Source organism: Xyrauchen texanus, chromosome 40, assembly GCF_025860055.1.
Source record: "Xyrauchen texanus isolate HMW12.3.18 chromosome 40, RBS_HiC_50CHRs, whole genome shotgun sequence".
Classification (NCBI taxonomy): Eukaryota; Metazoa; Chordata; class Actinopteri; order Cypriniformes; family Catostomidae; genus Xyrauchen; species Xyrauchen texanus.
In genome coordinates, this window is record NC_068315.1 from 13000955 (window position 1) to 13012994 (window position 12040).

General features: G+C 39.3%; 1 protein-coding gene across 1 annotated transcript; it reads left to right on the forward strand.

The window, feature by feature from the left end:
* The first annotated feature begins 46 nt into the window (after nt 1-46).
* Nucleotides 47-11479, forward strand: LOC127633129 (uncharacterized). Its single transcript, XM_052112011.1, has 7 exons — nt 47-557; nt 677-769; nt 2057-2122; nt 2223-2328; nt 10082-10338; nt 10492-10678; nt 10778-11479. Exons 1-7 carry the CDS (start codon nt 471-473, stop codon nt 10966-10968), a joined length of 987 nt encoding a protein of 328 aa, XP_051967971.1. The 5' UTR covers nt 47-470; the 3' UTR covers nt 10969-11479.
* Nucleotides 11480-12040: the final 561 nt, after the last annotated feature.

The window sequence follows — 12040 nt, forward strand, 5'->3', positions numbered from 1 at the left end:
GAAAGCGTCTTACACTGGAGATTATGTATTACATGTAATATATAATTGTCTTACCACATTACATATAACTCTAACACCTAGGGTAGTATTTTGGCGGAAACTAGTGTTATCATGGTAAATTTATCGCAAGTAATTTCCTGTTGTTTTGAGGATCTGCCGTTAGATTCGGTCGAGACGGGACTCGAGCTCGTGCCACGTTACGCTACGGTGCGTTTTGGTTCAAATGTGTTCCCTGTCATTTCTCGGTAAAGTGCTGTCCTTCCATGGATCCACTCAAGTATTTGAGCTGAAGTAGAATAATCGCAAGAAACACAGCTGTCGCGATCTCTAGTAACAGATCGGCAGCGTATAATAGCTTTCAAACCTCAGAAAGAAGGAAAGTGTTATTCTTTTTAGTCTAATATAGCGTAACTGCATTATGCACAGTGGAGCCCCGTTTTCTCGCTCGCAAATAAAATAATGGGAGAGAAATGAGAAGGAAAACAAAAGCCCAGCGAATTCTTGACTACGAAAACGAAGAGGACGATGAAGAGGAACAAAAATCAGACTGCTTCAGTGTAAGATGGTCGATTAAAATGTGTCTTAAGTGTTTAATGCCTCATTATTTGATTCGCAACTGTTAATGGCATATGTTTGATCCCAAAAGAATAATCGGTATCATGTCAACCTCCAACAGAACGGTGCACAGAAACGGAGAAAAATGTATCCTGCCAAAGAGAAAGCAGAAGAAAATGTATCTTCCGACAGCGGGCTTCAGAAGTTAGACAAGGTTTGGGCTTTTTCTTAAGGATCAGTGTTTGATTTTCTGTTTTTTTAGGCATTTTTGGCAGAGGAAAATGCCAGCAATCCCGTTCTGTTTTTTTTTTTTTTATTATTATTGTATTATTATTATTTTTGTCGTCGTAGTTGTTACTCGTCGGTCGTTGTCAACATTTAACACAACAATTTCACCAATAATTTACTGTTGTTGTTTGACTACTACACTTAATCGCGCCTTTGGCAAAACACCGTCCAGCGATAGAACGCTTTCCTGCAGCGGTGGTGTGAGGCAGGGCAGGCAGCCATGCCTGGCCGCTAATGGAGAACAATAGGGTAAAGCATGGTACAATACACCATTTGATCATCAGGCGATCTTCATCTACCCTAGTAAAGCATGCAACCACTTCCCTTCAAGCTCATCAAATGTTTTAAAGTTTTGTTATTTGAAACGTGAAACTTTGCAAAGTTTCTCACTGTCACATACTTTTAAAATGTTTGTGGTATCCTTAATTTTTTTTTTACCATGGTGGTTTCTGCTATGCAAAATACCACATTGTTAATTGGAACTGCGGTGAAACCTTAGGGATAGTTCACCCCAAAATGAATATTCTCTCACCATTTACTCACCATCATGCACCCCGGATTTTTATGTCTTTCTTTTTTCTGCTGAACACAAACGAAGAATATCTCAGCTCTATAGGTCCGCACAATGCAAGTGCATGGGTACCAAAATGTTGAATCTCCAAAATGCACACAAAGAGTGCACAAAAGTTATCCATACAACTCAGGTGGTTAAATCTATGTCTTTAGAAGCTATATGATAGGTGTCATATAAAAAGTCCTTTTTATTATAAATTCTCCTCCCTGCCTATATGCACAAAAAAAAAATTTTCTGACAAAAACAAAAGAAGAATGTGGAAGTGAATGAGCGATTTATATTAAGAAAGGACTTAGATATTGATCAGTTTCTTACCAACACGTTTCATATCACTTCTGAAGATAATGAATTAAACCACTGGAGTTGTATAGATTAATTGCAGAAGAAAGAAAGTCAGACATCTGGATGGCATGAGGGTGAGTAAAAAATTTGGGAATTTTAATTTTGGGTGACCTATTCCATAAATATTAATTCTCCTGCAAACAGAATTGTATGTTCTTGATAATAGAGGTGGCAAATACCATGTTGTAACATGGTAAACATTTTGTAAGTGTAACAAGACTGGTCAGTATACTGTATTCATCGATGACAATTGACTGGGTAAATCCAGAATATTAGGAATCTTTCTTGTCATGACAGGTTAATGAGCTGGATTGTTCTTCCGCAGACCTCTACACAGACAGTCCTCCTACTTCTGAGTCTGAGGTAGGATGAAAGTCACTTGTGGCCGAGTGTTCACTCAGTATTCAGCAAAATGTGCGTGTTGACATTCTAGACCTAAGCTTATGTATGTTTGTGATGGCAGGAGGCTCATTACTTACAGTCTTACTCTAAGAAGGAGCTCATTGCAATGGTCATATGCATGCAGAAGGAAATGGAGGACTTGAAGGAACAACTTAGGTGCCTTACAGGTGAATTTTATTTTTGGTACAAATAGTTCGTTATTTGCTCCATAAACCCAGAGTATGCCTATACCCAGATAGTGCTCCATCTATTTGCTGTTTAAATATTATTTTCATTAAAAAAAAGTATGTTTGGAAGGAGAAATGAAGCCTATAATTATCAGAAAACAGTGTTTGCATGATCTTTAAGTTGAGTCTGTGTTTTTCTCCAGATTTGACGTCATAAATAGACATGAGTAGTTGAAAAAGATACTAGATGCTAGAAGGGTGTTTATATGGATGGCAAAATTGACTGTACAGTATTATCATTTAGTGTGATAAAATCACTTACCAACCTATTGTGTGCAAAGTTATATCCAATTTTACATCTTAGTTACCATGACGATGTAATGACATAAACCCTAAAATGATTGTGAAAACATTGATTTAAACAACTTTATATCTTAAATAATATTCCAATTTTAACATAAGAATTAATGTAGGACTTTTTTTTTAATTATAAGCTTCACATTTCTGCCTTTAAACTCTCCAAAAATGTGCCCCATTCACTTCCATTGTAAGAGCCTCACCGTAACCTTGATTTATGTTTATTTGATGTTTTTTTTAAGAAAAGGAGGGAAGAGTCTAAATTAATTTATTTTGTAATTAACATTATGCCACAAATTCTGTTGATTGAGCTAAACTTGTGTTGTACCCGAAATATTCCTTTAAGATTTGTTGCATTGTTACATTGTTGTCAGGACTAATTCTCATTTTACCTCCCTATTCTCATTACCTAAACACATCCTGGAAGTTTTACTTTTACTTTTCCATGAGAAAGTTTACTTTTGTTTTCAATGAGAATTCTAATTACTGTAATACAGTCATGTTTTTGATGTATTACAATGAAAACAAAATGTTTAATTAGTGCTGCATGATTAATCATATCGCAATCGCGATGTCAGCCTGTGCGATTATATTAAATAAATAAGTGCATGTGTGGACGTGACAGCCCATTCTCTCTGAGAGCTGTTTGCCTATTTTCTACACCTCTAATAAAAAGATGACCAGTCAGTCTCAGTTTAGGGAGTGGCACTTGTGGTCATGTGAGTTTCCGGTGTGCAGCGTGGAAATCAGGTGAAGATGGATGCCGAGCAGACCGACACTGAACTGGTGGCCAGAAAAAATAACACAGATCATAGCTTGGCGATATATCTTTATTTCATCCTTAAAGTTCGCTTCAACCAGTTGCGGAAGAGACCCAATCTGAGCGGGAGTCGAGACCGGGAGAGATATAAAGTTCTGCTGGGTGATGTGCACTCTAACACAGAGATGCTCCTCTCTCAACCCCCATTGTCTGCAGCTCGAATGTCTGATAGAAACACAGATCACAGCTTGGCGATATATCTTTATTTCATCCTTAATTGAAGTTCATATTATACGGGAGCGTGCCATGTAAATAAACAAACTCCAAAACTGTAATTCTCGGTGCGGTCAGAGCCGCTTCAACCAGTCGTGGAAGAGACACAATCTGAGTGGAGACCGGGAGAGATATAAAGTTCCGCCGGCTGATGCACACTAACGCTCGTCTCTCACCCCCGCTGTCTGCAGCTTGCAACGTGTTGCAACATTGATGAAATCATCATGATAAGATCAATCTTATGTGAAAAATAATGGCTAAAATGTTTACAGTGTTCAGTTACTAAAATATGGCTAAAATGTCAACCGACTAAAACTACATTAAAAAGCCCAGTAAGCCAAACAAAACAAAGCACAATTACAGATGTGTGTCACGCCATATGACAAGTCTTCACAGAGATATAGAGACACATGATGCACCGTTAGCAAAGTGGGATTTCAGAAAATGATCCACACACTGGACAAGAGGTACCAGCGTTAAGTAGAACTTTTTAGAAAGAGGATTTGGAAATACCAGTTGGTCATTTTAAAAAAAGAAAAATACAACAGCAGCAACAACAGTTTTAGTGGTTTGAGTGAACCACACTTTTATGGCAAGACAGAACAACAATGGGGAAAGAGGGCAACCCTGCCGGGTGCCCCTATCCAGAGTAAAATAATCTGAAATTAATCAATTTGTTTGTTATAAAGTAATTTAATCCATCCAATAAAAGTATTCCCCAGCCTGTACATTTCCAAAATCTTAAAAAGATAATCCCATTCTACCATATCTAACGCCTTTTCAGTTTTGTCAGATATGGAAGTGAGATGGCGGCGACCAGAGTCTGATCATTCGCCACTGACCACATGATATTTATGAAATGCTTAATGTGATTAGAAGAGCTACAGCCCCGAATAAACCCCATATATATATATATATATTTTTGCTTTTTTTTTGTTTTGCCCTGAATAGCCAAAATGCCACCTTCCGTGACAAAATAGCATTATATCTGTATTTCAATCTGGTCAGTTCTCTGAGGCCATTAGGCAACATTCAGCACTTCATTTTTTTTTTTTACTCTGCATTCGGTCTCAGACATTTGCCTCATTGGTCGCTTACACCTGAGAGAGCCCCACTCTGGTTTTGTATTGAACAGGAAGTTCTTGCCCCTATTTCACCATTGCAAAGCCTTTCTATGAAACTAAACGGAAATTTTAAGTTACACCCCATTATCTTGCATTTGCTCTCTGTATGGACAAGTGTCCAGTGTTTAATTTTGACATTTATTTAAATGTTGCCTCAAGCATACATTTCCAAAATCTTAAAAAGATAATCCCATTCTACCATATCTAACGCCTTTTCAGTTTTGTCAGATATGGAAGTGAGATGGCGGCGACCAGAGTCTGATCATTCGCCACTGACCACATGATATTTATGAAATGCTTAATGTGATCAGAAGAGCTACAGCCCTGAATAAACCCCACCTGATCTATATGTATAAGAGATGTCATAACTTAATCAGTTAGCTTTGACAATATTTTAACATCTAACTGCATCAGGGAAATTGGACGGTAACTCTTACACTCATTTGGATCTTTGTCCTTTTAAAGAATCAGTCTGATCTGGACTTTTGTCATGGTTGCCGGAAGCTTTCCATTCTTTAAAGATCCTGTATAAACTTCTAGCAAAAATGGAGCCAGTTCTGTAGCATAAGATCTAAAACAAATCAGGGGCAAAGCCATTTGGCCATGGATCTCAGAATCAAGAGATTTTTTTGCTCAGTCATCAATTTAGGAAGTTCTAATGGTTCCACAAAGTTTTTAAAATCTTCACCAGAAGCCGAAGATGTGGAAATATAGAGATCAAGATAGAATTCTTTAAAAGCCTTATTAATATCAATGGCCAAGGTAAATATTTCACCACCAGCTGATTTCACTGAGGGAATGGTAGAAAAAGACTGTCTGTTTTATATATATATATATATATATATATATATATATCTAGCCAAAAGCTTCCCTGCTTTTTCCCTTGACTCAAAATATGACTGTTTTGCCCTGAATAGCCAAAATGCCACCTTCCGTGACAAAATAGCATTATATCTGTATTTCAATCTGGTCAGTTCTCTGAGGCCATTAGGCAACATTCGGCACTTCAGCTCTGCCTCGGCACCTTTAATATTCCCTTCCTGTTCCGTGAGTTCTTGTGCTTTGGATTTTTTGGTGAATAAGGCATATTTTATGATCTGGCCCCTAAGAACCGCATTAAGTGCCTCCCAAGCCACGCTCACAGGATACTGAGGGCCAGTTGGTCTCCAAATAGACATTGATTTCAGCCTTTAGCATTTGTTGGAATTCAGGTTTTTTCAAAAGGGATACATTAAAGCACCAACTATATTATTTCGTTTTCTCTGTAAGTGGCAACCCTTCTAAACACACCAGGGAATGATCTGAGACTAAAATGTTTCCAATAGAGCAATCAACAACAAATGAAATGATTGACCTGGATATTAAAAAATATATATATTCTAGAGTAAATCTTATGGACTGAAGAAAAAAATGTTATAGTCCCTATCAGATGTGTTCAAAAGTCTCCAAATATCTGTAAGATCAAGATTTTTTCACATACTTTGAAGTGTCACTGTTGCTCTAGGGGACTTATACACTTTTGCTTCACTATGATCAAGGACTGATTCCATCAAATCTCCTCCCAATATTATATCATGAGGGGTGCCAGTGGCTTGTAACATCCCTTTAATCAAATCAAATCACTTTATTGTCACACTACCATGTACACAAGTGCAACAGTAGGTGAAATTCTTGTGTGCAGTTCCGAGCAACATAGCAGTCATGACAGTGATGAGACATATACCAATTACAATAAACAACATACTTACACAACAACAATTTACATATCAAATGTACACATACTTACACAACACAATAATTATATACAATGCATAGTAAACAATACACACAATATAGAATACACAATATACAATAAGTGGGAGTATATGAAATATATATAATATGTTGACATTCCAGTGTGAGATTATAGATTAATAAAGTGCAGTGCTAATTATTGATCCTGATAGATCAAGTGTTCAACAGTCTGACTGCTTGGGGGAAGAAGCTGTCATGTAGTCGGCTGGTGCGGCTAAGGTCTATAAAAAAAGCCCTAATCATCAACATTAGGTGCATAAATATTCACCAAAATAAGAATTTCAGCTAAAACAATAATGACTCTTCCTAATTTATTTTCACTCTGTTTGAGACATTTGAATTGTAGATGTTTACTTATCAGTGTAATGACTGCCCTGCTCTTACTCGAGCCAGCATTAAATAAAAAATGCCCACCCCATATATTTCAAAAATGTTCAGCTTCCTGCGGGGAAAGGTGCATTTCTTGAAGAAACACTATATCATATTTCTTATGTTTAAGAAGAGAAATAACCTTTCTTTTTATGGAGTGCCGCAACCCATTCACATTCCACGTGGAGAGATACAATCCACTCAATTTAACATTTGACATGTAAAAAAATATATATTGTGTGTCAAAAACAGGATTATAAAGATCATATTCTAACATTAGTGCAACAGTCAAACCCTGAACATTCCCCAGAACCAGAAAAAAAAACTTGCGCATGACAGCGCCAATTGGCGTCCATCCCTTCTAACTCAAACTGTCAAGTACACCTACTAGAGCCCCCACGACAACTTTGCCAATGGATTGCTCAAGTCCAGTGTTTCTATACAAATTTTGTGAGACAGAATTGCAATTGCACAGCAAAAGATAATCTATAAAACAAACTCCAATCAATAGGCAGAATAAACACAAAGAGCATGTAGCTTCATCCATATAACTGTCCTAAAAGTGTATTATTCTTCAAAACAAACTCATGCCGCGAGGCGGAAGCAATACAAAAAGAGCATGCAGATTCTTCAGACAGTCAACTGAATGTTGAATTCGGCTGCAACATAAGTACAAGCTAATGACTTACTCCAATGACTTTGCCAGAAATACTCCACAAAATAAACTCCAGCCGACTGGCGGAATAAGCATAAAGGATGTGTAGAAACAGTCAAGATGTTCAGTGAGCCGGCCCACCCTGTGGCGAAATGAGCACCACAGCACGACCCACTCCCTCCACTGACTTTATGAAGGACATCGCTTGCCATCCTTGGCATCTATTCTCAGTTTGGCTGGGAATATCAGTGCAAACACGACCTTCCGTTGATGTTGAAGTTTCGATCATGTTTCACTCTTCGCAAATTCTGGGAACAAAAGAATGCTGTGGTGGTTCCAAGAAAGCCTTCCTTTACTCCTCACTTCACCCAACACAAGATCTTTATTGGATGATCTCATAAATTTAGCAAGAATTGATTGGGCCTCTCTCCCTCAGCGGATCGCTGAGCCAGAACCTCGTGAGCTCGCTCGATTTCCAGCTTATGGCCTGTTATGCCGAGCAGACTCATACAGACCCATACATACGATTCATACGAGCCCATACAGGAATTCCACCATATTCTGTCCCTCTGATCCCTCCGGGACTCCTACGATAAGGACGTTGTTCCGCAGGCTACGGTTTTCCATGCCCTCAACTTCTCCCAGACACACTCCAAATCCACCTGGGTCACTAGTGGATTAGCAGATAATTCCCTCTCTGATGACTCCAGATAATAGATCCATTTCTTGACATCCCCCACTCTTGTGCCTCCATGGCAGTGATCGATCGGCATATTACAGCATGATCCTTAAAGTCAGCAATGACCAATGACAAACAGCCGTTACAGGCAATCATTGCCTGGTGATGATCCTTACTGTTTTCATCTCCTGATCTCGCTCTCCATTCACAAACCACGCCCACACCACCACAACAGGTTTTGTGAGAATAACCCCTTTGCCCAAGAACACAGGTTTCGTTTACATTTTGTCAGTTTATTAAGCGTAAATAATCAAATATTATGCATGTAAACACTCTCATTGTTGTATGGTTTACTGTCTTTTTAACTTCCAACAATATTACCGTAATTTCCGGACTATAAGCCACAACTTTTTTCCCACGCTTTGAACCTCGCGGCTTATACAATGACGCGGCTAATATATGGATTTTTCCCGCTTTCAAATTTTATATAAAAAAAAAAAAAACATTCTGTGACGTGCTCAGTTTTTTGGCGGCGTGAAGCTTTCATTAGACCAATGAAATTGCCGAACGTGTTAAGGTCAAAACAACTTTTTTTGTTTACTGTTTAGATTAAATCGATTGCGCTCAAACTTCCCATCATTCTGATTACGGTAGTAATTTTGTCACCCTCACCTTGGCAAAGACATGGAGAAACGCATATGATGCTGCTTTCAAGTTGAAGGTGATTGATCTGGCTGTTGGAAAAGGAAATAGAGCTGCTGAACGGGAGCTTGGTCTTAATGAGTCGATGATAAGACGTTGGAAACAGCAGCGTGAGGAATTGACTAAAGACAACTAAAGCTGAGGCTATTCAACTCAGACACCGAAGGAGATGACTTCAGTGGTTTCAGTGCACAGGACGAGGAAGATAGTGACCAATGACTTTATTGGTAGGCTACTGTTTACTGCAAATGTTTTATTACAAGCCGTGTGTGGCAGCGGGGGCGTGGTCAAGCGCCCGTCCGGGAGAGAAAAGCTGTAAGGGCGCTTACACCTGCGCTAAATTATGTCTAACACCGGTGTCTAATTTCAAGTGCCCTGCTTCACGTGTCCTTCTTGGGAAAACTGTCACACGGGCACCAGTGTGACAGTTTTCAGCAGGGCACTTGACATTCCAGGTAAGGCTTTTAATGGCCACAGCAATGTTTACAATCAATTTTATAAAGTTTCTCAATTCTTCTATGCGCCAACACTAGACTGACGTGTGTCACTCTCTCAGCTCTGTGGCTGCTGCGTTTTTATGCCGCTCTCCCCATGCTTACTGAAATTAGACACCGGTGTTACACATAATTTAGCTCAGGTGTAAGCGCCCTTACCGTTTTCTCTCCCGGACGGGCGCTTGACCACGCCCCCGCTGCCACACAGTGTTTCGTTAAAGCCTATTTATTTTTGTTACAAGCCGTGTTTCGTTAAAGCCTATTTATTTTTGTTACAAGCCGTGTTTCGTTAAAGCCTATTTATTTTTGTTACAAGCCGTGTTTCGTTAAAGCCTGAGTAAAGTTAATTTGTTTCAATGTACCGGTAGGCACCTGCGGCTTATAGACAGATGCGGCTTATTTATGTTCAAAATAATGTTTTATTTAAAAATCAGTGGGTGCGGCTTATATTCAGGTGCGCTCAATAGTCCGGAAATTACGGTAGCATCAGTCAATTCTAACACTGCACAAACTGCCTTATGTACTATTTTAATTAACTCGCAACAGCATGTGGAAAGCTGGCAAGGAACCTGGAAGCTCTGATCGAGAAGACCCAGACCCAGATGTGGTCAAATGGGGACAACGGGACTCCTCTGCCGGTTTCCCCAGGCATGGCGCAGGTACCTGCCGAGGTGGATGCTGTGATACCAGATGCATCGTCTGCTCCAGCTGTTGTGAATGGGCAGTGGGTGAACCAGGGGCCAGGAACACAGAAAACTCATGAGATTAATCAGAATGCTCAGAGGGATAGGCTCTTCACAGAGGTAGTTGGAAATAAGAGCACACATTGTAATGTGTATTTTTTTTTAATCTAGCATTATCAGCTGATACCTAACCTTCTGATCTGATCACTTTGTTTTGTAAATATTTTGGTGTTTACATTAGAAAAGTAATTTAGGTTGTTTTGTTCCTCTCAGTTCATCACTCCTGAAATTTTGGAGAGGTGTAACACGGGCACCACTGCTCAGAAGCTGACCAATGACCTGCTCCGTGGACTCTATGAGAGAGACTGCCTGGCTTCACACTCCATATCTGGAGTTGTGTACAACAAAAGGGGCCAACCCAAGCCTGCTCTTCCTAGCGAAGAGGTCCAGGCAATCCTGAGTAAGATGCACTTATCTCATTTCAGTCACAGTTACACTTCTTACACACTACTAAGTATCAAGATTCCTATTATAATTTCCTGAAATAATTCCCTTACAGGAACTGTTCAGTATTTCTTTCCTGGCAAGACCGATGCAGAGATCAAAGGCTATATCCGACAGAAACTACAAAATGAAGCCAAGAGGTTGAGGAAGAAACCTTCACTCTCAGGCCAATATGAGTCTAGGGTTCATGGTCTAGCAAGCCCCAGACCGAGCAATCTGCACTTAGACATGATTGACCAGGATTGAAATATATGCTTGGTTGATATCAGTTATGTGTTCTCCATTGAACTAGCCTTATTCGGTGTTAATTATAATGAAAAATTCCGGATTCCAATGAAATCAGTGTGCTTTGACAGTCTTCAAAGAAAGTCACAATGATCTCTTGTAGCAGTTGCTTGGCTACTGGCGATTGTGGCGTTATTGATGTGAAAATGCAAATTAGTGATTACAGAGAAGTCCAGATGTTGCATTCACAAAGGCCTCTGGCTGCTATGAGCACAGCCGATGCTTGGAAATCAAGATGCTTAGATGTAATGATGTGTCTCTGTGAACAATTTTTTGATACTTTGTATTTAACAGATGTGTAGATGGATGAAATACCAGTGTGCAAAGAAAAGTCATTGGATGTGACCATTATTTGCATTGTATTTTCAAGGTTTTTCTTATTTGATGAAAAAAATTATTTGGTCTTTATGAGAACATAGCTTTATGTATGTAGATTTTTGTTATTAAATAATGAAAACTCAAGCAAACGATATGTGCCTATTGGTTTTAGTTTTCAAACATTTATTTTGTTTAAAAATGAATAGTCTGTGTATGTTGATATTTCTTGTATTATGTGACACTATGGAACAGAATGAAATGGATCTAGAAGAGATGGTCTATGTATTTTTGTGTACTATGCCTTCTCAATGAGGGCCATTGAGAACAATGCAGGCTGCATGTGGAGAGCTGGTGAGAATCAATGACTGAGCAACACCTGCAGAGTGACAACAGCTGGGTTGCTGGGCCAGTTGTCTTGGCAACCTCAGCCTAGAGGGCCACAGCAGTCTGGGTCTTACCCTGGCCATCGCCTCTAAGCATCTGGTCAATGCTGGGAACAAGGGGATTTTTTTTATAAACAAATGGCAAAAAAAAAATATGCTTTTGGGGACGAAAAGACGTTTCATCTGTCACACAGTGTCCATTCTAGTCTTAGTTAATAATCAGTACGAGGATGATGTTTCAATGGGTTGCTTGTTAAATGTTCACGCCGGGTTCACACATCAGCGGGGCGTTTTCCTTTAGGCGCCCATATTAACAGCGTGCGTCGCGAGGT